The sequence below is a fragment of the Sciurus vulgaris genome (genome assembly GCF_902686455.1).
Source record: "Sciurus vulgaris genome assembly, chromosome: 3".
In the NCBI taxonomy this organism is placed as follows: Eukaryota; Metazoa; Chordata; class Mammalia; order Rodentia; family Sciuridae; genus Sciurus; species Sciurus vulgaris.
The window spans coordinates 135,305,885-135,333,104 of NC_136463.1; the positions used below are offsets into that span (position 1 = coordinate 135,305,885).

The window sequence follows — 27,220 nt, forward strand, 5'->3', positions numbered from 1 at the left end:
GGCAAGAGAGCACTTTCTTGCATGCATTTCCGTGTTTCTTCTTTTTCTTTTTCTTCACCTTTTCTTTCTCCTCCTCCTTTTTTGTGGAAACTAAAACCACTTATAATTTTCAAAAAGCTGAACATGTAACTTTCATCCAGTATCTGCTAAGATCCAGCAAATGCTGGGCTTTAGTATAATTCAAAATTCTAGAAGTCTGTACATATTCCTGATGATATTCTGTTTATATTACATAAAAATTTGTGTAATAAAGTATAAATGTTAAAAGTGTAGTAAAGTTAATTAGAATTATGAAATGCCAAAATGTTGATTTTAGTTTTAAAACAATTGTTTTCAGCTTTACATCACCAAATTTTAGAGGGCCTAGGGGGTTAGCACTTATGTTGATTAGATAAAGCAACCAATATAGGAATCAATCTCATGTATCTAATCATTCTTTCACCAAGGATGAGAAAGAATATTATGTTTTTGTGAAATTCCTTATGTTCCATTTATTTTTCTCCTATGTACATGCACTTATCTAGCTTTGTTGGCATGATGAGGGGTTATCTGAGGGGATGTATAAAAACACTCTCATCTACTTGTAGTTTTTGATAACAGTGCTTATCTTGGATATATATGTAAGTTGTTTCTGTTGAAATATACTTGTGAATTCATGTTTTAAAATAAAATCACCTTAAACAATCAGATACAAAATACTTTATTTATCTACAACTTTTGGCCAGGATTGTGGAGAGTGGTGGAACTTCTGATCTATGAAGACTTGCATAACAAGATGACTCTCATAAATTGTTGAAAATTTTAGCTGCGGGTACTCTATTGTCTTACGTCAAACTAACATCATAGCTATATCTTAATCTTGTTGTGCTGCATTTATTTATGAGATTTCTATTTCTCATTGGTATCTATGGGCTTTCCTTATTGGTGAACTTGTTCATTATATTTTATACAATCCAGCCTAAGATGGAAGGATGATGTGGGAACACAGGGTCCTTCTGAATGAATCCCATGATTACAGGGATAAGCTAGTGTCACTAAGTGATCCTTAGACTGTGTTTCTCTTATTACCACCACAAATTTTTTTGGATATTAATAAATACTAGTGCAAGGTTTCCAAAATCACTTACTACCAGTTGTCTTGCTAAAGGATGGGCCTAGCTTATGTTTCAAGATGACCTTGAATAATAAAGTTGTAGTAAGAGATTCTTGAAGCCTTTCACCATCACTATTTCTTTCCCCTCCAATTTTTATAATTTTTCATTTAAAGAAGGAATAAGATATGGAAATTAAGTATATGTGAGAAAAATACAAGCCTTAAGCTATAATTATTTGCATGGTTTCTGGGAATTTCCTAGATTCCTATAGTTAATGAGAGAATTATATTAACTAGAGTATGAATGACAGTCATAGAAAAAGTAAAGTTTGAAGAGCTGAAGAGTTTTAGCTGTATATAAAATCTAAACCTAAGTATACTTGTAAGGATTACAGTTAAGATGGCAACAATTCTTTTTTTAAATTTTTTTTGTTTTTAGCTATAGATGGACACAATACCTTTTTTATTCATTTATGTTGTGCTAAGGCTCAAACCCAGTGTCCCATGCATGTGAGGCAAGCGCTCTACCACTGAGCTACAACCCCAGCCCATGGCAACAAATCTTTCAGGGAAGACCTGGATTGCTGTAAACCAAATCTGCTGGATTAGCTAAACGTTCTCACTTGGAAAGCATTGAGGTCTATAGAACACTCTTTTCTAGAATGATTTTCTTTCCCTGAAGTATTCTGTGCCGGAAAACAATTAAAAGCAAGTGTCTTAAGTGGCAGAATCCTTGACAGAAAATGTATTTAGAATAATGTAGCTCATATACAGCTTTACAAAGTATACAGCTGCATCAACCATCTAGAACAAGTCAATTCCATTCCTTTATTCTCTTATGCAGACACTTGCATGGATTTTAGAGATATTTGGGGGACACTCTCTAAAGGCAATCTTGATTAACTGATTAAGAATGGAAAGTGATAGAAATCACTCTTGCAGTGAGATCTAGTGACCATAAAGCACCTCCCTTGATTGATGGAATTGTCCCATTATAAGTATATTTTGTCATGAGTTAAACATAAACTTATATCAAAATTGTTATGAGCAAGAATGTTTTTCTGTATCTCACTTCTTTAAGATCTTCACATAGTCTGGAGACAAATGTGAGCCCAGGAGAATTACTATAGAAAGTACCAAGTTCTAACACTTGACATACATTGACTCATTTAATCTTCATAACACTCTTATACCCTATTTTTATGCTCCTCACTTTACAACGAAGCAAATTGAAACACAAAGAGATTAAATAAATTGTTCAAAATCATATAACTCATAAATGATACAGAATTGAAAAAAGATAGTATAGTTCTAGTGTTCCAGCCCTTGACTCTGTGGTATGTTGCCTTCCTGGTTGCAGTTTAATTCCTGTTAGATTTTTGTCTTTCCTGAGTATATGCCTTGTCTATGAAATTAAATTTGATGGTATATTACAGTCAATTCCTTTTTCCTGAGGGGAGCAAGTCAGAGAGTGGGAATAAATGTAATTCTTTGTAGAAATATACTCTTCAATATTAGACATAGTCATTCTTAGCTAATTAATTCTTGGAGTGTTCCTCCCACTCCAGCACAATTAATCATTAAAGCAGCTTTGAGGGAATCCCAGGAAAAGAACTGAAAAGCAGTTCTTGAAAACCTTTCAAAGGATTTTTCTAGAGGAAAATAATATGACTAATCTTAAATTGAATTATGTAGTGGACAAATTTTCAAATCTAATGAAAACAGTACATTAAAACACTTTATCTCTGCCATTCATTTCCAATATAACATGTACATTACTTGTAAGATATCTGCCCTTTAAAAGTTTTATGAATCATTTTTAATGGCAGAGAACCATTAAAACATTTTTCAGAAGAACAAATGGTAGAATTAATATAAAAGATAAATGAACATTATGAAATTCATACTACCTTTTATACGTTTTAGAAAAGGGACTGCCAGAGTGAAAATATGTGGGTGGCTTTATTGCAGAAATAACAAACTATTGATTGACTGCTCCAAGAAAATGTACTGTCACTCACCATATCATCTCAGCAAAGAGAAATGCCACAATATACTATTTAAACTGATATTGGAAAGTGTAAAGATGCTGATGTAGCCATCAGATGAATCCATTCCATACCAGTTGAGCCAGGTCAATTGAGGAATTTGCAGCTGATGTTTTTGGTGGTTCATGATGTTAACTGAGCAATCTGCAATAATGTGTTCCCTTTCTCACACAAGCCAGGTAGATTTCCAGCAAGAGTATCGAAATCATCAAGTCTTTTGGTCAGATCTGAGCTGCCACCAAACATGAGGTTTTACTTAAAGGTGTTTACTGATGGCAAAACTTACATTTCCATGAACTGATTTTTGCTTCTGAAAAAAAAAGGTACTCATTTTAACAATGTAGAGAGAATGTTGTCAGGAAGTTGTAAAAAATAAGTTGTAATTAGCTTTTATAACCAGACTTGTTTGTAGGGATTAACATGATAAAATTAGAGAAAATATAATTGATATATTTTTCCTAATTTTCAATATATTTTGAAATTTTTGCTACCTTTCGTGATTCTTGTACTCATCAGTAGCGATCTTGAGATGATTCTTTTTTTAAAAACAATTTGTAATTTAATTTGCTTTTCTCTCCACTTGAATTGTTGCCTGGATTCCTAGGGAGCTCAATTAGCATAGAGAATCTATGGAAGATAGAATCTAATGAAAGATAATCTGGAAAGATAATAGTATTGTCTATTTACAAATAGTATATAGGTTTCTGGATATAGAATTATATTCTATAAGGAGATACCAGTCTATCTGTGATTCCTTTTAAACATTAAAAACTATGATCATGCACCCTTTTTATCACCAGAAAATGTCTTTTTCTATTAATCTTGTTAAATACCACTAATCTCAACAACATTCCTTATAGAAGTACAGAGCTAGAGAGGCCATGTCGCTTATACAGATTGCAACAAGACTTTCAGGTATGTCAGTCCTTAGTTTCCTAAGAAAGCATTCAGAAAATCATTAAGATGTTGTATGTGTCTTACAAGTTATAATCATTATGAACTTAATACCACCTTTTTGTAATTTAATATAAATATTACAAGAAACTTTTAATAATAAATTGGTAATGACATAAGTGTTCTGATAGAGTGTAAATTGGCAAATTTGACTGAATTTGGGTGTTAGAATAATTATTAATGCACAGAAGATTAGATTTCTTTACCATTTTGAAGATATTATGTTAACTCCATTTCTAGTTTAGGATAGTTACAGAAATAGGTTTTAAGGAAAAAATATTATACTCTGAAAGATATACTAATACATTAGTTTTGAAAATTATGTCACAGGAAATGCTTATATTTATTCATTTGTATATAGATATGGCATAAATTTTGTATATTAATACAGTACTTGTCATAAATTCTGAATGATCAAATCAGCAGTATTAGCTGAGGTTGTTAATCATAACAATGAAGGTTCTCAGAGAAACCCTCATAGCCAATAAGGACCATGTGTTAGGGTTCTCCTTGACTAAATGGAAAGAACAAGGCATGTACCATGTGTGGAGATGGAGAAGATTGGTGGAATCTCATGAAAATAGCTCCTTATATTCTGACTACATCCCACTGTCAATAAAACCTTAAAGTTGCTCCACTTCCAAACTCAGGAGGAAGCACATCTCCTGAGAGTCCACTCTTCTACCAGTCTAGACCTATTTTCTTACCCTTTTCATTCTAACCTTACCAACTTTGGGGAAAAACATTTCATCATCATGGAGTCAGCCAATAATTTCATCATCATGGAGTCAGCCAATAATCATGGAAAGATGCAGATCTACTCCCTCTACCTCCTTTCCTACTCTTACTGCCCAGGCAAATAGAGGTGTTCAGGACACACACAGAGTATACTTAAAATACCCCTCAGTGCTGCTGCTGTCAGGGATCCTCCTCCAGCAAATAGCTTGGGCACTCCTGCTCTTAGAGAAGAGTTTAGAAAACGAACCTATACCAACCTTCCACAATTTGCTTCTACAATATGATCTAGGAGGTCACTGACTTTGAACTTAAGCAAATTGGATGCAGAGTCCAGTCTTTATGAAGACCAATTGTTTAGATTTAGACTAGTAACTTGAGTTCTCGAACTTCATTTTTTTCATATTAAAATTCTTTCCTTACAGAGCGACCATAATAAATTTTTATAGAAATGATCAATGCACTAATCAATAAATGATATAAACTTTCACTTCTAAACTCATAAACTTTTAACATTTTAATGCAAAAATGTCTCTGGGACATAACTGATTTGATGAGTACATTGAAAGTTCAATGGATTTGCTGTACTAAGATTAGACCGAAGATTTCATGAACACAATCGTGCTAGTCACTGGGAAATTGTTTCCTCTTTTTGTGATTACTCCTACCTGTGTGTTGTATGAAACTGTGAAGAGGAATGAGAAAATTAGACTCACTTGTAATATACATATAAATCTGAGTTTGTGTATGACCTACTTGACTCACTTAAATTCCAGTTTCATCTTGTTAAATGGATAATACCTAAATCATAGTGCTGCTTGATTAAACAGTATAATGACTGTGATAGAAGCAATATATTGTTGGGCACATAAATACATGCTTAGGAGAATATGAATTTACATAATCACAAAAGTCACTTACCATATATAGTAACAATATTGCAATTTAAGATATTTCACAGAGAGAAGTTCTTCCTTATTCATGGCTTTGCTTTTCAAGGTTATCAGAGGTCAACCATAGTCCAAAAAACTCTAATAGAAAAGTTGGAAATAAACCTAAATTTTAAATTGCATGCTCGCCCAAGTAGGGTGATGAAATCTCAGGCAGTCTCACTTCTTCACATCAGCAACATGAATCATCCTTTTGTCCAGTGTATCCACTCTGTATGTGCTACCTGTTTATTAGTTACTTAGTAGCTGTCTCTGTTATTGGACTGTTGCTGTATCTCAGTCCTTGTGTTGGAGTAACCTTTATTTTACTCAGTAATGGTCCCCAAGTGCAAGACTATAGTGATGCCGGCAATTCAGATATACCCAAGAGAAGCAGTAAAGGGTTTCCTTTAAGTGCTATCTCACATCAGAAGAAGAATGGTGAGTATAGTATGATATTTTGAGAGAGGAGAAACCATGTTCGCATAACTTTTATTACAGCATATTATTAAAATTATTCTATTTTATCATTAGAGTTGTTAATCTCTTACAGTGCTTAATTTATGAAGTAAAATTTGTCATAGATATGAATCTATAGGAAAAAGCATATTATGTATAGGATTGGATCTATGAGTGCTCAGTCTTTAAACACATTTCCTATGAATACGAAGGACTACTGTATAAATAACACTGCATAAGGTTTAATTAGTGATCTATCAAAATCTATTACCATATTCTAATTATAATGTACATTTCATCTTTTGAAAATGTTAATATTCTTATGTCAATTTTTAAATGTTTCTCTTCTAGTGAGAAAGATTTCTAGTCTTTTTAAAAATTTTTAGGCAATAATAAAAAGCTTTTCTTTAAAATAGTTTCTTTCCCATTGAGAAAGTATATTAGCTTTTCTAGCAATAAACATAATCTTAAATAAACTTATTTTAGTATATTATATATTTAATATATCAAATGAATAATAACATATTAAAAATAAGAAAATGCCTAGTTCATTAATAGCTCCTTTGATGATTGTCTGATTACCGAGGTGAGTCATAGGTATAAAGGTTTTTGATAAATGCCCTGAGGGTAATGAGGAAATTAAACTTTCATGAGAATTCTAATAATGTTGAAAATAATCTAACTATAATCAACCCTGATAATTCCAAGGCACCCTTGAAAAACTATAATGGCATTTTAAGTCAAGAATGAGGTTTTTGTTGAATGGATTGTTTTGTTGAATGGACTGAGGTCAGAACTAAACTGCTCTGAGCAATTGAGGGGATTTTATAGGCAGACTGGGAGAGAAAGAAAGATTGAGAATCAAGAGAAATGTAAGACTAAAGGTTTTGGAGAAAGAACAGAGATGGGTGGGGACAACTGGAGATATTTACACTCTTCTCTGAGGTCTTAGGATAATAAATCAACCAATGTACTTGGAACTGGTTAATTATTGAGGTTATATGACAAAGTCTTGAACTCAGCTCCTCTGTGGGAAGTGGGAAGTGACCCAGTCAAATTCTGGTTGCATTGAACTCCAACTGTGTGAGGGGCACCTCAATGAGACAACTGTCTCAGAACTATTCCTCCCCCTTCTTCTATTCCCCCCAACACCTGTTAAAAGTGTGCAGCATCCGACCTCCCACTCTTTTCCTCCCACCCTCTACCCTGTCTACCACCCCACATTTCCATGGTCGCTTCTCTTATCCAATTGTTTCCTGAGGGCACAAAACTCCTGTGAACTCTTGCAGTCATTACTCAGATTGAAAAGTAAATTAAAGCAAGTAACTAAGTTTTTGGTGTCAGAAAACATAGCAACTGCGGATATCGAATGAGAAGAGGAAGTTGTGTGTAATGTCCCACATATTTAGTTTTCCCTTTTGCCATTTATCAGTGGGTTTTCTATCTTTTAGCTAACAAACAAAACTGAACAAAATAGTGAGTGATACCATTTCATTTAGATGGATTAACATCAGGCTTCCAGAGAGTAGATTTAACTCTCCTCTAATCAATGTTGTCTGAGCTCTTACCTGGGCTTGAGCAGGAACTGCCAGAAATTCAAGATGAACAGACCCTGAACTCTCAAAATATATACAGGCACATGTTTAGCACTAGGACATAGGAAGCCTCTGTGACTATTTTGGTGATGACTTCATTAGTGGCTACCAACCTAAGCCAGGCTCCCTACTTCCCACGCGTGCAACACACTCTTATCGTAACTTCTCAGAAGACTGTTTCTCCCCAGTTGAAGACATGGTGCAGACCTCCAAAGGGAATGTCAGAACCTCCACGAACCATGTGCAGTTGAAAATGTGTGCTGAATCTCTTCACCCCTGCTCCTACTAAACCCAGTACAGAAAGAAATGCATTGTTTCATTCCAGATTGACCTCAGGGGTGCGGGACTTCTGGGCATGACTTATTTTCTCAAATACACATCCTCCTTGGGAAAGGGGACAGAATGTTGATCTGGGATTGATTCTTGGCCTTTGTTCTGATCAAGGTGGCTTCAGTGAAGCTGCTCGAATTTGGAATTTTTGTGTATAGGATGGAACTAACTTCCAGGTGGCGTATGACAGTCACTGTTTTGTGGTGAAGGAGAAAAAACCATTAGGACCTGCCATTCAAGTGCTGCTGTAAAAAGGAGTGCCTTTCTGAACAGTTCCCAGTAGGAACCTCATTGGCTCCACCTCGGCTCCATACCCAGATGTTGCACATGGCACAAGATCAAAGGCCACTAATGAAAATGAACTACATCTGTAGGGCACTTTAAAGTTCAGGTGTTTCTTTACTGTGTATGATTTTTTTTTTTTTTTTTAATTCACAAGAGCATGTATCATCTCACAGATCTCCAGTACAGGCGAACGAGATCTTTTCTTCCATCTGTCACTTAGAGGCCTTGCTTACAAAACTGCTTCAGAGGTCTAAAGAACAGTTGGAGATGGTCACAGATTTATGACACTGTTGGTTGTCTCAAAGAGTGAACTTTGATCAGGGCAGATGTTATTATATCTATAACTGCCCTTGTCAAGGCTAAGAAAGGCTATGTGATTTGCCTGGGACTTTACAAGAAAGGAGAAACAACTCTTCTCACTATTTCTCCCACTCTCTTCTGGAAGAACCATCATGCACCCTCTTAAAATCTCCTGTCAGCTCTTAACCAGTGCAGACAAGGGTGGAAGTTGGGTAAAGACAGGCTAAGGAGTGCTGAGCCAGTAATAAGGTCTAAATGGATAAAGTTTAATTATAAATGAACATTTGGGGATGAAGGAAAACACTCATTTTTCAAATTGATCCAATATAAAAAACAAATGTCTACATACAACATTCTTAGAGGTGCCCAGTTCCTTAATAGAAGACTTACTGAATGAAGTTACTCTTTAATTTGTGTGTGTGTGTGTGTGTGTGTGTGTGTGTGTGTGTGTGTGTGTGTTATTGATGACCCAGGAGCTTCATACCTTGGAGTCTAAGGATGTGCAAACTTTCACTGCTCTAGGATTAACGGATGTTTTTGGTATTTATGAACATGATTCCAGGGCTAATATAATGATGACCAAGCACCTGTGAATCTCTTCAGACTCTCGATGGTTAATTAACATTCAACAGCTCTAAGCATTGTAAAACTTGCTAATTTCCATCCCAGTAAAATTATAATATAATTATAATAAATAGTGTATCTTAAACGCACTGAAAATGACAATAGGAAATCAAAATGGTAACATCTGTTACTCATCAACTTTAAAAATTGACTATTTTAGAAGCTGTATTTTTATAACTGATCACATTTTTTTCATTTTTATTTTGAAAGATTCCATTCATGAAAATAGGTGTATATGTACATATATAAAATATATGTTATATATAATCACAATATGAACATCAATCTAGTACCCAATCTAAGAAATAAAATATTACTAATTCCTAAATAACCTATCCTACTTCCTAGAATAATTCTGAATATTTGTCCCTGTAATTCTTTATTTTTATCATATATGTACCCTAAAAACTACATTTTCCTCTTTTGGTACTAGGAATTGAACCCAAGGGTACTTTACCACCAAGAGACATCTCTATTCCTTTTTACATTTTACTTTGAGGCTGGCCTCAAACCTGCAATCCTCCTGCCTCAGTTTCCTGAGTTGCTGGAATTATAAGCACATATCACTTCTCCTGGCTCTCAAAAACCTATTGCTTAGTGTTTAGTTTTTTTTTAACTTTATATAAATGGTATTTTGCAATATTTCAGCAGCTTGTGTGTTTTGTTCAATGCTGCTTGTGTAATTCATTCCTATTCATGTTCTTATCTAAAGTTCAATATTTGTATTCCATTATATATTATGAACAAAGCACAGTTTATGAAAAAATATATATTTTTTTACTTTATTTTGCTCTCATGTATTATTCTGCTATAAACATTTTGGACATGTCTTCTGATGCACAAGAGCAAAATTCTCTCTATAGTAAAAATACAAAAGTGAAATTACTGGAAAATATGACAAGTGCATCTTCATCTTTGCTAGGATGCCTAAGTGTTTGGTGAAATAATCATATAAATTTACATATATATAATGTTTAATGAAACCTAAAAGCCTTACATCTTTCTTGACTACTTCATACTCCACATTCAATCTGGTAACACATTATTTTCAAAATACATCCAGAATCCAATGCTTTTTGCTTATCCTCTTACATGCATGCAGTTCCCTTACATGCATGCAGTTCCAGGTACCATCTTTATGTATCCAGAATTCTGACACACTCTCCACCATTACTATTTACTTTAAGCTTCCATCTTTCTTCTGGATTATGAACAACAACCTTCTTTCTGGTCTCCTAGTTTACATGTTTTGCCTCCCATATGAAAGAATATTTTCCTTTTAAAACCTCAGTTCATATTTCTCAATCTTTTTCTGAAAACTCTACAATTGGCTTTTCCATCTCCCTAGAACCCAAAGCAATGATCTGGTACTACTTCATGCCTTCATCTCATTGCCTACATCATTCTACTTGCCCGTTTCTCCCTGCTTCACTGGCTTCCTTGTATGTCAGGCAAGCTCTACCTCCCAGATGATGTGATGGCCATTTCCTGTGTGTGAAAATTTCTCACCCACCACCCTAGACTTCACCATGTCTCTCATTCTAAACTTCTCCATGTATTTATTTAAATTATCTCCTCTTGAAGCCTTTCCTGACTATGTGTTTAAAATTTCGGTCCTGCTACTAATTCCTTCTCATTCCTTCATGAGGGTAGGAATTTTTGTCCCTTGTTTTTTTATTATAGCTCTGCTCTGATTCCTAGAAGACATCAAAGAAGTACAACAAAAAATAGCTATAATAATAATGGTCAACTCATATAGTGCTTACTTCTCTAGATACTTTGAAGCAGATTATATAAATAAACTTATTTTAATTTCCTCAAAATGTTTTGGTGATGTGAAAGAGGTCAATTTTTTCCTCTCCATAGAAAACAAATATAATATTGGGCAGCATTAACAAAAACAACTATTCTATGACACTGGAAATCCATCGAGGGAGCACAACTTGAGACGATTTAATTAAAAAATTGCTTGATATTCAGATAACCTGAAGCTAAACAGGCTAGAAAGCCCATCTACAAAAGCACAGGGGGTCACTGTGCCACAAAGTTTTGTCACCATTTTTTTGTGCCGCTTCCAAGTTGCCTACCCACTGACACACATCTGCAGCCCACATGGCATAGCCAGGGCAGAATTCCTTTTAATCTAACAAGGAAGTGGACTTTCTCATGAATAATCAAAGGGCGGCCAAATTCCAAATACCAAAGCTTGCATATTTTATAAAAAAAAAAAAAGTTTAGGGAAAGAAAATCCAACATATGAAAGGAGTAGTTAAGACAGAGATGGGACAAGAAGACTAGGTAAACAACCATACCTTGCGCAGCCAATTCTTTCCACCTCTCCTTGTTCTGCTGAATGATGTCCACCAGGTTGTTCTTGAAGCTCTTCAGGTCCACTGCTGTAAGGGAATAGTCTGGGGAATAGCTCCCGTCGTTCACCAAGCCTTTCAAATTGGATCGTCTCAGCACATCAGCAACATGTAACCCCACAATGGTTGAACTAACAATAATAATCGAAGAAACCAAAAGATACAAAAGATATGGAGGTCAGTCAGGATATGGGATGAAGGAACAAATCCTGAAAAAGTGTATGAAACCGGCTGTTGAAGCAGAACAGCAGATGCACAGGCCCTATTATGAGCATGTGGTAGCCACTCCCCTCCTTTTCCCACTTGGAGACAGCCAGGGACTCCCCTTCCTGCGCTTAGAGGCCTTGGATTTTTCTTCAAACTGTGGACCTGTTCTCAAAATTGAAGGCACATGCAGTATAACATTGTGCCACTAGGTGGCAATACTACCCAATAATTATTCTAAGGATTGCCTGCTTAGTTTTAAGAAATAAGGATAATGACTAAATAATAAAAGGTTATTAAACATCACAAAGATGAAAAAATGATATAAAAGAAAAACATCATACCTGCTTGCCCCACAGTTAGAAGTTTCAGTTTTTGAGGCTTCCTCTATAAGAGGAATAACAATTTTCTCTGTTGAGTCTGTCAGAAGAGAAAATGTTGGCTCTACTATGAAATCAATAAAACCTAAAAAAGCAAAAGAAAAAGAAAAAAATTAAAAAAATATAAATCCAAGTGACACAACTTCCTGAATTCTAAAGTCAGTAAAATGAAGAGCCTCTCTCTGGCACACTCCTGGGATAGCGAATACCAACTATAATATCAGTTTGCTTGCCCTTTGACACTATATTAATCCAGTAGCAAGATCTTTAAATATAGTTTAACTGTTCTATAAAATAATCTCTCAAGCAGTATAAGTGTGACAATTTAGGCTTGCTAACCCAAGTATATTGACTTTCCTACTTAATATTCAGCTTTGCATGCTATTGCTAGCAATAGATAGAGATCTAATGAGTGGGAATATGTTTTCTTTTCCCTATGAGAAGGATCATTACTCTTTGGGAAAGGTCTTCACTTGGTTGTGAATTTTATTACGGGCCAAAAAGAAATAATATCTGAACTCCAAAGAAATTAAATAATTGACGTTTTTCCCTCAGGCCTTGGGAAGGCAACCACCTTTTACATTTTTTCCAAGTATGTCAGTCAGAGCTTTCTTCCAACATGTTCACATTTCAAATTGCTGTTTATTATTCCCTGGATGTAAAGTGTTAGTTGGAAGCATGTGGGCGTGTGCTGTCAAATCAGCCTGAGAACAGTAACATCTCTGGGAGACAGCACTAAATCTACCGCTTTTTAGATGTCAGTATTGAATGAAGACTTTCACATTTAAAGTGCTCATCAAGATAGAAAATGACACACAGAGAAAGGGGCATTGTCCTCTGGGAACATTTACTACTCAGTGTATAAGTAGAGGAGAGGACAAGATCCCTAAAGTCCCAGGAGAGGTTTGGTGCTTGAAATCAAGTGCTTGTATCTTTAAACCCAACTGAGAACAACAAACTATTTATCTAAATATAAAAGAATAATGGGAAGGAGGGTCTTTAAGTGACAGTGCCCTGGAAATATCCACATATGATATAAGTAATTCTCATTTCAAGTAAGTATATTATTCATAAAACATATTAGGATATGTTTATAATTTAAAAAAAAAAAAAACTTCCAACAATTTAACATTTTAATGGACACCTTCAAATCAAAGCAAGGTTAATTGCCCACCCAGAGTGTGATTTTGAGTTCCATGAATGGATTTAAATGACCAGGACGTGTAGATTGACCAATGAGGCAATGTGGTAGCAACTTATAAGACAACAACAAGCCTCAGGAAACATTACTCCTTCCCAGTTTGCTAGGTGAAGTCCTCAAAACTGTGCAACATTGATGATAAGTACCTTCCTCAGTTTCTAACAGCTTTTAAATTTGGTTGGGGAGGGGAAAGATTACAGCAAGCAGCTTTCTGACCACCCTGCAGCTTTGTGGTACAACTGCCAAAGTACAGAGGTAAGATGGAAATTTTCAATTTTATTGACTGTGTTGTTCAATGAGAAAGATCTTGGCTCAGGGAAGAACTCTTACAAATATTCATACCATGCAGCATAGCAATCATGTTTTAGTAATGGACTAGAGTTGAATTTCCCAACAAAAAAACAGATGACAATGAATATTTTTGGAAGCACTATTATTTTGCAAGTTTCTTGCAGTTGGCTTATCTAGTCATATCACAGGAACTATATCCCAAAAGAATATGAACTTGTATATTAAGCATACTATGGATACTTAGCATTAGCAGAATAGGAATGCTAATATTTTCATCAAATTGTATTATATCTACTGGATTAAATTATAGAAAAACAATGATCAACAACAAAATGAAAATGACAGTCCCTTCCCAAGAAGAAAGCACTTTATTTTGTATCAAAGATTTCAGCCAGAATAATAGTGACCTTTATCAGTTCTGCTTTATTGAATTCATTTTATAAATTAATTTCAATAAATTTTATCACAGCACCATCTAGATCAGTCTAAAGACAAACTTTATCATGAATATAGAGTGAGTTTTTTTTTTTTTTTTCCCCTAGATGATTTTGAACAAATGGTGTACACATTTGAAAACAGACAACACACACCCACTTTGCACAATTACCATTCTTCCCATTACCTATTTGGGACTGGGCCACCATGGTTGAATTCCGATCGCAAAGTGGGGAAAATGGAAGCCCTAGTTCTGCTTCTTTGTCTCCCTGAGGAAAGAAAAGCACAGGAGTGAAGGAGTGGAGAGACTGAGATAATGAGCAGCTGAAGTAGCGCACCTTAAAAGCTGAGTCTTTCATTTCTTAATCCAGCACTACTTTTCTACTTCTTTATAAATATAACTAAAAAGATCAAGTACCTAAAAATATTTTTTAGATGGTTTCTTTGGGAGGGTCTTCTGCAGAGGGAAAATCAGGAACATTTTAAGCACCTGTAGATTTTGCTTTAGTGTTACAACCCCTTGATTATAAAGAGACGTTTGGAATTTTCAAAAGTTGCCATGTTAGTCATCTCAGCAAATTATTTAATATTTAAGTAACAATTCAACTCCTGGACTTTTTTTTGCTCCTTTTCTATGTAATGTCAAATATACCAGCAGAATTTCAGAATCGAGATTTTTGTGACTGGACAGCTTTTTCAACTTAAATGTGTATGAACATTTGGAAACATCCTTTTGTTTACTAAGTTTTATTAACTCTCCCACAAGAAGTAATGAGGTAAGTCTTCAACATTCTTACATTCTTCATACATAATTTTAATGCATTCTTCTTCAAGAATATAACAATCTCAGCGATTATTATCTACTTTTATCTAAACTAGATTAATTGAGCAAATGTGTTAAAGGATTACATTTATGTTTGGGTTTAACAACACGTTTTTCATCTAGAATTCAGGTGGTTGCTCTGGGCAAATATTTATTCTCACAAGGTTTATCAAACATTGGTGTCTTCCTTTGCACTCGAGAGGATCTGTTTATGAAAGAAAGGGGAGGGAGGACGCTTCCTTGTTCCTGTTCCTTTCAAATGTCTGACCATTTGAACAAATACTCTGAGGTCTGTTTTCTTCCTAACATGCTGGCCCCCGTGTCTCGTCAGTCCACAGTTTAGGAAGCAATGTCTGGCTCAGAACTCCGTGGTTCCCTTTCAGTCCATGGTCTCCTCTAACATTTGTGTATCTGATCTTTATATTATGTCAATATATGGCTTTGAATTTTTTCAAGAATATTTTCTGTGCATTCCGTTTACACCCATGACTCTGATTACCGGCGGGAAGTTTGAAATCAGAATTATATAGGAAAATCGAAGTGTGGTCTGTAGCAAAGTAACTACAAAAAGGAACATTTTCCTATGTCATGACTCAGAGACGATAAGAAATAAGGGTTTCTTTGACCTCTGTCAGCAACTCCCACACCAGTTTTCTTTAGAATTAATAGTTACACTTATCTTTTGAATACATAGAAGGGAATTATTAATGCCATTGTCCTTGGAGTCAGCAGAGGTCACTGAATCACTGCTGTACAAGGGGCTCTGTCACCATAGACAGGTCCTAGCATGTGTTGAATAAACTCTCATCTGTGTCTTAACTTTGTGATCCTGTCTACTCATTTTAGGAATAAGATATAATGATAATAGTATCTGCCTAGTAGGATTATCTAAGATGATATATGTGAAGCCCAAGGGTAGTGCCTAATATTTACTGAACAGTCATTAAATTTAGCTAATAAAAATCATAATTCATAATAGCAGCAATGTGTAGCTATGTAAATTAAAGGTTTCCATGATGTCTAATGCATACCCTAGATTGTTTTCAATCACAGGGAAAAGATTTGTACTTAATTTAGCATGTAATAGAGAGGGATTGGCTTTTTTTCCTTCTTTTTCTAGCACAAAATTGTATGACAAAGAAGTCCACTTTTGAAAGATTAATTTGTCAGCAGTGGGAGGTTTGACTTGGGGTGATTTGAGGATGGTTCTTGGTTCGCCAATATGAATGAAAATGAATTTGTTGGTGCTGCTAATAAAAACCAGAGGATCTGAATGAGAGATAGATTTTAAGACTAATATGGAAGTGATTTGTAACATGTTAATAATAAAGTACAAGAAAAAGTTTATCATTGAATAACAATACCACTAATAGTTTATATTAAAATAAAAATGATAATAATAATATTGTTAAAATAGAAATAAAACTACTAATAGACTTTATAGGGAACATGGTATTAAAGATATTTATTTGGTATATGTAGATCTAACTGCCTTTTATTGTTGATTGATTATATGATTTTATTTATTAAGTGCAGTTAAGTTTCATTTAACTTTTTTTTTTTTTGGTACTGGGGATTGAACTCAGTGGCACTCAATCACTGAGCCTCATCCCCAGCTCTATTTTGTATTTTATTTAGAGACAGGGTCTCGCTGAGTTGCTTAGCATCTCTATTTTGCTGAGGCTGGCTTTAAAATTTTGATCCTCCTGCCTCAGCCTCCCAAGTCTCTGGGATTACTGGCATGAACCACCAGGCCCAGCTCATTTAACTGGATTTTATTTGTCAAAATGTTGCTATCTGATATTTAAGGGCACAAATTTAATAACTACATTTTAATACTCATGGTTCTTTGGTAGCCTCCAAAATGATAATTTTGACCCAAAAAAGGCACTGTGATGATTGATCTTTATGAGCTAAATTTTATAGACTATTGGGTGACAACATTTGTATATATGACTTAGACATTTGACAGATCTATACAGGTGAACATTCCTATAGCTGGAGTGAAGATTTAGTGTTCTATTTGCTTCCAGTACCCTACAACTAATTTAGAATATCAAATTTCCACTGCTAAAACTCATTAAATACTAAAGTACATTAATTATTAAATTTACTTATAAATATTTCAAAGTGTTATTTATTCTTTGGGATGAATAAAGGCCATGAATACCAAGTTAGTAGGGGTCCTGTAGCCAGACTCTGAAGGAACTAGAAACCCAATAAGGCAAGTGGGTACTTCCAAGGGAAAAGGAAAAAATGTATAAAGGGAAAGTTTATATTCTTTTTTTTTTTTGAAAGTTTATATTCTGAGTATAAATTTATAGTTTTCCTTATTCCATCCATAAAGTATACTTACTTTATATCAAGATAAAATCAGTAATCAAAGCAATAGGTGTTACATCAAAAAATGATTTATATTTTTCTTGGAGTTTGTGCTTTCATTTGACAGTATTGCCTTCAGAAAGCCAAAATATACTTTTTAAAATCAGTATCTTAATATACACGTTTTTGGTGTTTAAATCGACTGCTGCAAGCAGTTGGAGAAGTACAAGGAACCAGTGCACTTGATGCTGCTTCTGGGTCCAACACTGTGTTCTGGGGGATAAACCTGCCGGGGAGGAGGTGGCAAGGTGGCCCCATCAAACTCGGAACACTGACATGCATAGTCTAGAGCTTATACCTGTCTCAGCAGTTCCCCTGGAGATTGCTGAGGTTTCTTTGATAAGCGATGACAAAGAGTGAGTAATTGTTTTTATGCTCTCCTCACAGTGTAAAAGGCTCTGACAGCTAAACAAGGTGTCAAGTTCAGTGACTGAAGAGCACTGTCCATCCCCTGCATTTCTCTGAAGCCAAAACAATTTCTACAGTTTTAAAGAAATGAAGAAGATAATTGAGGGTGAAGTACAGAAATCTTGAAAAACTTCATGCGTTGCAATCTAAGTGTTAGTGACAGTAAGGACATCAACAACAAATATTCAAGAAGCCCCTAGCACAGGCTTCGCAAAGGGTAGAATCTGAGGGACCACTGGTTCAAGTGAATTAATTGGTCGCTAAGGGAGGATGATGCTCTGATTTAGTGCTCTTTGAAGAGCTTATCTAAGGAATTTAGGCCATTTAATTACCTTCCCTCACTCCTTCTAAAAATGGGTCCTTCTAAGTTCTCAGAAAGTCACAAAAACTGTTGAAATGTTTAATGATCATAGCAACTAACACACTCACTTTCAGTAAAATTTATGATTTGGAATAACTGCGTTTTTGTGAGTATTATAAATATTTATAGAACATTATAACTCCTTGTATAACTGATATTTATAGCACTTTCATGCCTCTTGAAACTAGCATATTTGATTTTTACATTTTAACTTATTATCCTGACTCATGCTACAGTTGTTTACACTTACGCAATACTGAGGGTTGTATCTACACAAGATCAGATCCTTGGCTGAGAACGGACTGATTGCTTTTTGTTACTAGGAAATAAAATTTATTTTGAAATAACATACTTCATATTCTAGCAACACTGAAGAAAATTAAGGGGCTTCACTATATATAATTCAGGGTAAAATCACCATCTTGACCTTTCCTTTCAAATAATGTAATTTTCCAGTCATTTGTTTTTCCTTGACTAACAAGGTAATATTTATTCATAAATGTATGTTTCACCCTAATATTGTTTTTTTTTCCCATGTGTTACAAAAAAACTAGTTGAAGAATGGATCACATCATTTAGTTATGTGGTACTAAATATAAAACACAAACAAATTTTCATGGAAGTGACTATTTTTTAAAAAAATTGTTTTCTTATCATGCCAACCTAGATGTATACTCAAAAAGAGAAACTTCAGCAAACACCTGTCTGCCTGTACTGGTGGTTATTCTTTGGCTGGCACCTCCACCTGTGATCCTTCCCTTATGTTAGTCTTAGTTCAAATGTACCCATTACAACCAAAGGGCAGAGGCAGCTGCGTGGATCTGCTGAACACACAGAGAGGGTGCTCTGTATTGATGAATGTCACAGGCTTGTGAACATGTTTCAGAGATGAGGACCTCTTCTCCTTACCACCAAGTGCTTAATCAAGAATCAAAAATAAGTGTTTCTCAGGTCTGTAATTCTGGAAACAATTTTAATTTCCTCTGGCTATAACTTCCATTGGATTTAGAGGGTAAATCTGAAGTAGTTGCACCAAAGATAGGGGTAATATTGATGTGATTTATAAAGATGATGTAAATAGCTTGGTCTGCACTGGTTTGTCCTTCAGAAATACATGGTTTTAAAAATTCTTAGAGTCTACTGAAGCCCAACTGTTAGAAAAATGAACTGGGTAGATCATCCATATCATATCTAGTTTTGTTCAAAACCTATTAAAGGAATTCCAGGTCTAGTGCTATATTCTACAGAGGGAGAGAAAATAGCTTAAGTGGCTAATTTTTAAGTCTCACGATTATGCTGGGAATTAAAATTTTGTCATTTGGTAGTTACCTAAAGCTGAACTAAAGAGATATGGTCAAAGGACACCTGGAAGTTCAACTTTAAGTAACTATCAAATAACAAAATAGTTCATATTTAATATTTTCTGATAACTTTACCTTGGAAAAATATAAAATTTAAAATTGACCAGAAGAATAACAAATACAGCCAATTCTTCACATCCATGTTGTGGTTTATGGTATACAATGCCTGCTTCTATCATTTTGCTTTTCACAACCATCCTAAGTTGGAGGCAGAATGAGTTTAGCTAAGAAGATAGACATAGGTAAAAAGGTGAAGACTCCTCCCCACCATGGCTGCAAAGATGGAAAGTTAAAGTTTACACTTGAGTTTTTCTCCAGTTATCTCTCTATTTTGCATTATTAGTTTTCTTATGTTTGACTAATATTCATAAAATATTTTCTTTAACAAGGGACTGGGGATGTAGTTCAGTGATGAATACTGATCTAGAATGCTTGAAGCCCTGGGTTCAATCCCTAGCACCACAAAAACAAAGCAAAAAACAAGAAATACAAAATGTTATAATCTGCAGCTAAGGGTTGTGATGATTTCTGGACAGACCTCTTTTGATTTGCCTCAAAACTCTAGCACAGTCAGTGCATCACAAGACATGGTATTAAAATTCTTAGTGTATTCTGAAAGAATGAAGGAATATATTTTAAAATTACATCATTAAAGGGCTTTCTAAAATGAGAAACCCTAGTTACCTTGATTAGATCCATACCAAGAAGGTGTCTATCAATACTGTGGATTTGACGAAGTGGTTGCTTCACAGATGGTTATGTGAGGACCAGCAAAAGGAAAATGCATGCAAGAATCATTGCAGTTCTGAACATTGGTATAGATACCCAAATTCAGTTTAATAGTGTAAGTCAAATACGTTCAGAGAAATGCATAAGCCAAGGAAGTGGAGCCATTGTTGTACTCAACTCCAAAGGGTCAAAGTATATGCTATGGCTAAGAATGAGTAAGGGCACTCATTGAATGCAAGAAAACCTTTTATGTGTTGGAGTTATTATATTGTAACGTATGTCTCATAGAGATAAACTGGTTTTGCTTGAACAACATACTTGTTGACAGTACAAACTCATTTTGACCTTTAACTCAACATTTTCCTGTTTTGCTGGCATGTATTTCTGAAGGGGATTTGAAAGTCATTCAATTTCAAAAATGTGGAGTGAGAAATTATATTTTAATATAAGATTCCATTATTCTGCTGGACGTAGTAGCACATGCTTGTCATCCTAGCTTCTTGGAAGGATGAGGCAAGTTAAAGACAAGCCTAGGCAATTCAGTGAGATCCTGTCTCAAAATTAAAAGTAAAAAGGGCTCAGGTAGCTTGATGGTAGAGTGCCTCTGGGTTCAATCCACAATATCAAAAAAGATGAAGAAAAGAAGAAGAGGGAGGATGACGGGGGGGGGGGGGGGGGGGGGGGGGGAGACAAGGACTCCATTATCCAAAGCTCAAGTCGTAAATCAATTATGATGAACTGAGACTTGCATTTTGGAAGAGATAAGGCTATCTTAGTAGAGCAGTTTGATTTTTATAATCTACCATATTAACATGCAAGTATTACTCTCCTTTGGGCTATAAGTGTTTTACCTTACATGCTAAGGTCATTCAGGCAAGAACTACCCATTTCTGAACATTTTGGGGATTCATGAATGCCTGTCATTGTCCACCAAATGTTCTGTTAAAAAACAAGCAAAGCAAAACAAACAAATATTGATACATTCTTACTCTAGTAACACCATGTGAAAAATGCAGATCACAAATAGCATTCCAAGTGTCACAAGGCTCTACCTATTCAAAAATATAACCTTGATGTTGTGTGTGTTTTAATCTCTAATAGTTCAGATATCTGAGTCAAAGGTTACCGCGCACTGAGAATGGCAGAGAAGCTAAGTAGTCCTATGGAACAATTCCCTCTACCCCCAAATTCAGATGTCAATAATCACGGCTGTCTGAAATCTTCATCATTGCTATCAGTTACCTTTCTGAAACATTCAAGAACAGGGTGGTGAACTTAAAAAAAAAAAATCTCAATTCAGTTTCATTAAATCCATTACTCTCATTACTCTGTCAGGTATTCTTTGTTTGGCGATCAATAAAATAAAGGACAATAGAGCCATGGTATTATTGGAGATGTGATGGCAATTTTCAAGAGTATCTGGTATCATCAGAAATTTTTTAACATACTGAATTTTTAGGGCTTTCTAAAAAATTAAGTCATTGATGAGGTACTTGCATTGTGATAGACTTTTTTAAATTGAGGAAAACTTTATGTACAAATCTGAAGTGTATTACCACAAATACCCTGTGTAACAAGTCAAGATACAGAGAATTTCCATCACCTCCAGAAAGTTCCCCTAACCTCTCAGGGAATCCTGCCCTGTGTAGGTACCCAGTACTCTGATTTCTATAACCACAGATAAACTTTGCCAGTTTTGAACCTCATATAAATGGTATTAAAGTTTGTTGCTGTTTGTTATCATTAGTCTTTTTTATTGTTGCATGATAATCCATGGTATGGCTATATTGTAATTTATTTATCCATTTGTATTTCTGATGGACATTTGGATTGTTTCTAGCATTGGGCTTTTATAAGTAACACTGTTATTATTATTCCTCCATAAGACTTTTGGTGAACAAGGATGCTAATTCATCTGGGTGGAAATGCTGGGACATAAGGGATATTAAGTATAACTTTAGTAGATGTTATAAACCAATAGTTTTTCATGGTGACTGGAATGATTTATACTCCCACCAGTGCCATGTGATACTTCCATTTTTCCTGCATTCTTGATAACATATAATATTGTCAGTTCTTTTAATTCTAGTTGTTCTGGTGTAAATGTAATATCACATTTTGGTTTTCATTTGCAATTCCTATAAGTAAAGACAATAAGCATACTAGTCTGTATGCTTTTATCCATATTTTATCCACTAGTATATTTTATTTTATGAAATATCTGTTCAAATTGGCGCGGTTTTATTTTTTATTTGTTTGCGTTTTTATGTAGACACAACTTGTGTTGACACAAGTTCCTTGATAGTTCAAACATATGTGTATTTCAAGTATTTTCTCTATGGTGTATCTTTTCATAATGGTGTTTCTGGAAGAGTGGAAGTATTGAATTCTACTTTTGTCTGGTTGACCTTTTTTCTCTTTTAAAGGTAATATTTTGCATGGCTTTTCTAAGGAATATTTGCCTTCCCCCAAGATTAGAGAGAGATTCTCCTGCATTTTCCTCTAAGAGCTTCATAGTTCTGGGTTCTGTGTTAATTGCATGGTCCACCTTACTTTATTATTTGTGTAAGGTGTAGGTATAGGTAGAAGACAAATTTCCTTTTCTCCCCCATTTTTTTAAATTATTTTTTTTAATTTTTACAGATTGCATTTTGATTTACTGTACACAAATGGGATGCAACTTTTTATTCCTATGTTTGTACACGATGCAGATTCACATCATTCGTGTAATCATACATGTACATAGGGTAATGATATCTGTTTCATTCCACCATCTTTCATAACCCAGCCCCCTCCTCCCTCTCATTTCTCTCTACACACTTTTATAATTGTTCTTCCATTTCCATTTGTGAAAAAACTTCCTTTCCCCACTTAGTTGTTTTGCTGTCTTTGTAGGAAACTGCATATCACATATGTGTGGTTCTACTTCTGGAACCACTCTTCTATTTGATTGGTGTATTTCCCTGTCCCTATGCCAATAACACACTGCTTTCATCACTGTAGCTGTATACTAAGTCATGTAATAAGGAAGCATGAGTTCTCCAACTTTCTTAGACTTTTTCAAACTGTTTTGGTGATTTTAGATTTTTACATTGCCATCTAGATTTTAGGGTCATCTTTTCAGTTTCTACCAAGGAGCTTGTTTCAATTTTCCATAGGGATTATGCTAAATATATTAATCAATTCTGGAAGAACTGACATCTTAGCAATATTGAGACTTTCAATCCATTAATGTGAATTATCTCTCCAATTATACAGTCTGTAAAGTTTTTCTCTCAAAGCTATTTTGTGGTTTTCTGCATAGAGGTTTTACATGCATTTGATTAGATGTATTCCCAAGTATTTTATTATCTTATGTTGACATAATATTGCTTTTTAAATTTCATTTTTACTTTGCTACTCACATACAGAACTACAACTGATTCTACAATTCTGACAAACTCATTCGTTAATTCCAGTAGCTTTTGTAAATTCCGTAAAGAGTTTCATGTAGATGCTCATGTTTTTGCAGATTTTGCTTATTTTTAATCCAATCTTTTCATTATTTCCTTTTAGCATATTATTGCACTAGCTAGAACTTCAAATGAAATATTGAATAAAAGTGCTTAGAGTAGATATCTTGATCTTAGTATTAAAATGTTTAATATCTCACCCGGAAGTGTTATATTAAGGTTTCCCATTTCCAGTTTGTTGAGTATTATTTTAACTAATGTTTGTTGAATTTTTTCAGGGGGATCCTGTGCCTTTAAGAATGATATAATGTTTTCCCTTTTTTCTTTTAATGTGGTGAATCATTTTAACTGATTTTTGAATATTCAACTTACTCAAGTCATGATATGTGATCTTTTACTATGTTGCTGAATTTTATTTCCTAATATTTTAAGGAGTTTTCTATCTAGTTTCATGACACTATTGGGGGTGTAATTTTCTTTATTTGAAGTCTTTTACAGGTTATCTAAGGGGTTATGCTGCCAATATTCCCTTTTTCTCTGTCATGAAAAAAATTGTGTAAGACAGGCCTTATTTCTCCCTGAAATGTTTGAGATAATTTACTGTCTCTCAAATGAATTGAGTAGTAGGAATGGAAATCAGAATTAAGAATTAAAGTCATCTAAACCTGGAGTTTTATTCATGGGAAGAGTTACATTGCAAATTCAATTTTTAAAAATAGATAAATGAATATTCAGATTATAATTTTATGCTGTTTTAGTAATTTATATCTTTCAAAGAATTTGACAATTTTATCTATGTTGTCAATTTTATTGATATAAATTATGAATAATATTTCTTATCCTTTGGACATACATAAGATATATAGTAATATTCCCACCTCCTTCACAATTTTTCCTCCTTTTGATCCTGCAAGTAATTTTATTACTTTTTCAGAAAATAGACTGCTATCTTTATAACTCTTGCTATTGTTGTTCTTTGATCTATTTCTTTGATTTTTGCTTTTATATTTATCATCTCCTTCCACTGATTTATTTTGGTTCAATTTTTTAAGTTTGTCTAGGTTCATAAAGTACCTTTTTTCTAATACGAAAGCATTTAAAGGTTCAAAATTTCCTCTATTCACTGTTTTAGTTTCATTCAACAAATTTTCCTGTTTTGTTTTCATGACCATTCAATTTTGAATATTTTAAAATTTCTTATTAACCTGACCAACATCATTTTATCTCTTCATATTTTTGTCTTTTCATCTCTAATATGAGAAAGGTAGTCTTACGATCTCTAAGGTCTCTTTAGATTTATCATTTTCTGGTTACTGATTGGTAGAGTATATACAAATTATAATTTTTAATTGACCTTAGCAGTTAGCATGTAGGATGTGGTGTATTTTAGCATTTAGTCTATTTTTAAGTGCATAAAATATTAAAATATTTTTCCCAAACTGTTTTTAATATGAAAATATTTGAATTTGGTGTAGCTACTCAGTAATTTTATCCAGGACTATTCAGTGCTATTTAAAATCAAACTATATCTATCAACAATTAGAGACAGAAAACAGTCATTCAAGTATAGCAATGTATTTGGTATTTACATCTTCAGAATAACTATAAAATTGATGAATAAACATTCTAAATAAAGAACTATTCTGAGAAATGAAATAATCTGAAAATATAGAAATAAAAGAGTTTTTCTAAATAGTGCTATGTTAAAATAAAGACTATATCTGGTCCTCATTTCTGGAACCTGGAACAGAGCTTCAAAGACATATGGAGTTTACTGAGTGACAGGTGACTCTTTGTTGTGTTCAAAAGACAACCCATGGTGGACCCCATAGTTAGCTTCAGCATGGAGGCTGATCACCAAAAAGAGCAACCAAATGATTAAGGAGTTGGAACTTGGGCCAGTCTGACCTGGAAGGGGAGGGGGCACATGGACAATGATTTAATCAATCATGCTATATAATGAATCCCTGATAAATACTCTGGGTACTGAAACGTGGTAGAGCTTTCTGACTGGTGAGTACACTGATAAGGTGGGGATGGCACCATCTAACCCACCTGTAGACTGCATGGATGTTCCATGACTGGGAAACTTCCAGACCTTTTCCTAAATGCTACTTTATTTGACTATCGCTGGGTTGAATCCTGCAATATTAAGTATAGCTCTTTTCCTGAGTCCCATGGGTTAGTCTAACAAATTATCAAGTACGACATGGGTTGTAAGAGCCATGAACTTATAATTGGTTGGTTAAAAGAGCTGGTGTCCTATGGCCCCACTTGTGGCCAGCATCTGAAGTACACTCATCTTGTGGCATACTGAGTCTTTAACTTGTAGGATTTGAGGTTAACTTTGAGTGGTTAGCATCATATTTTTACTGTTACATGCCAAAGGGGGACTATAAGGATGATGGACAGAATAAAGACACTGTAGAGAAAAATAAATGTAAATACTTATTGCAGAGAATACCAGCCATCCTCCATCTCCACTCTTCTCATATAAAAATAATTTGTTGTTTTAGTTAGGCATGTGTCTAAACAGCTAAAAACTCTATTTCTATGCCTCTGTTGCAGCTATGCACATATGACTAAATTCTGGCCAACAAGATGTATAAAGAAGTGGTATGTATCCTCCCTTTGCCCTTTCATTATGAAAGCTGTTTTCTCTCTGTCCTGACACTTCTCTCTTAACAGCAGATACCAATTCTAATCTGTTTGTTTCTTTCCTATCTGAGCCTGACACTTGAGATCTAAGACTTGACTCTTTAAAAAAGATGCATTATACTATAAAGGATTATTTAGCATACTTATCTAAAAGATTAATAAATTATTTGAAAACCCACAAGAATGTATTATGCCAGTTCATGATATTTATCCACAAACTCTGGATTCTGTAGAGAAAGTTTGTGTTAAAAATGCACAGTCACTATTTCCAAAATTATTTGCACAGAGTATGAAAGAGGCACCTGCAGGAAAAATTCCTCCATTAGGGCCATGGTCCATCTGTAGTGCAGCTTCCAGGATTTGGCTGGGTGACTGATGTCTGCTGCATGGAGAATCAGGGACATGGTTTTGGCTCTGTCAATTCTGTCAAAGAAAGGACATGCTCAAATTATCAGACAAAGCAACTAATTAATCTTTTCTGAGTCCAACTTCATGGTACTTTAATGTGACAGAAGAAAATAACCTACCCTTCAGGCTGCTGCAAACTGCTTCTTATATTTTTAATTTGCTGGAAGTGACCTGACATGTCAGTGGATAAAACCATTTCAATCACTAAGTTCCGAAGATCCCTGCAGAGATATCAAAAGGATAAAAATTTCAATTGGCCATTAATTGGTCTGGAGTATAACCTTTCCACAAATATCGCAAACATATATTTTTTCCTAGTGGATATGAACATAAAACTTACTTCTATTTAAATATAAAAGTGCTCAAAAAGATTCAACATCATTTTGCCTATTGATTCTGAGGGATCCAA

The 27,220-nt window shown here is 34.5% G+C and overlaps 1 protein-coding gene across 3 annotated transcripts in view; it reads right to left on the bottom strand.

Moving 5' to 3' along the window:
* The window catches only part of PDE1A (phosphodiesterase 1A), a 363,460-nt gene that overhangs the window by 18,491 nt on the left and 317,749 nt on the right, over positions 1–27,220 (bottom strand). For all 3 annotated transcript variants that reach the window (XM_079134553.1, XM_079134554.1, XM_079134555.1), the window contains 5 exons: positions 26,931–27,032; positions 26,706–26,826; positions 14,417–14,498; positions 12,267–12,387; positions 11,665–11,849 (listed from right to left, as the gene is read on the bottom strand). In XM_079134553.1, the coding sequence (XP_078990679.1) occupies positions 11,665–11,849; positions 12,267–12,387; positions 14,417–14,498; positions 26,706–26,826; positions 26,931–27,032 (611 nt within the window). The remainder of the gene's footprint in view (positions 1–11,664; positions 11,850–12,266; positions 12,388–14,416; positions 14,499–26,705; positions 26,827–26,930; positions 27,033–27,220) is intronic.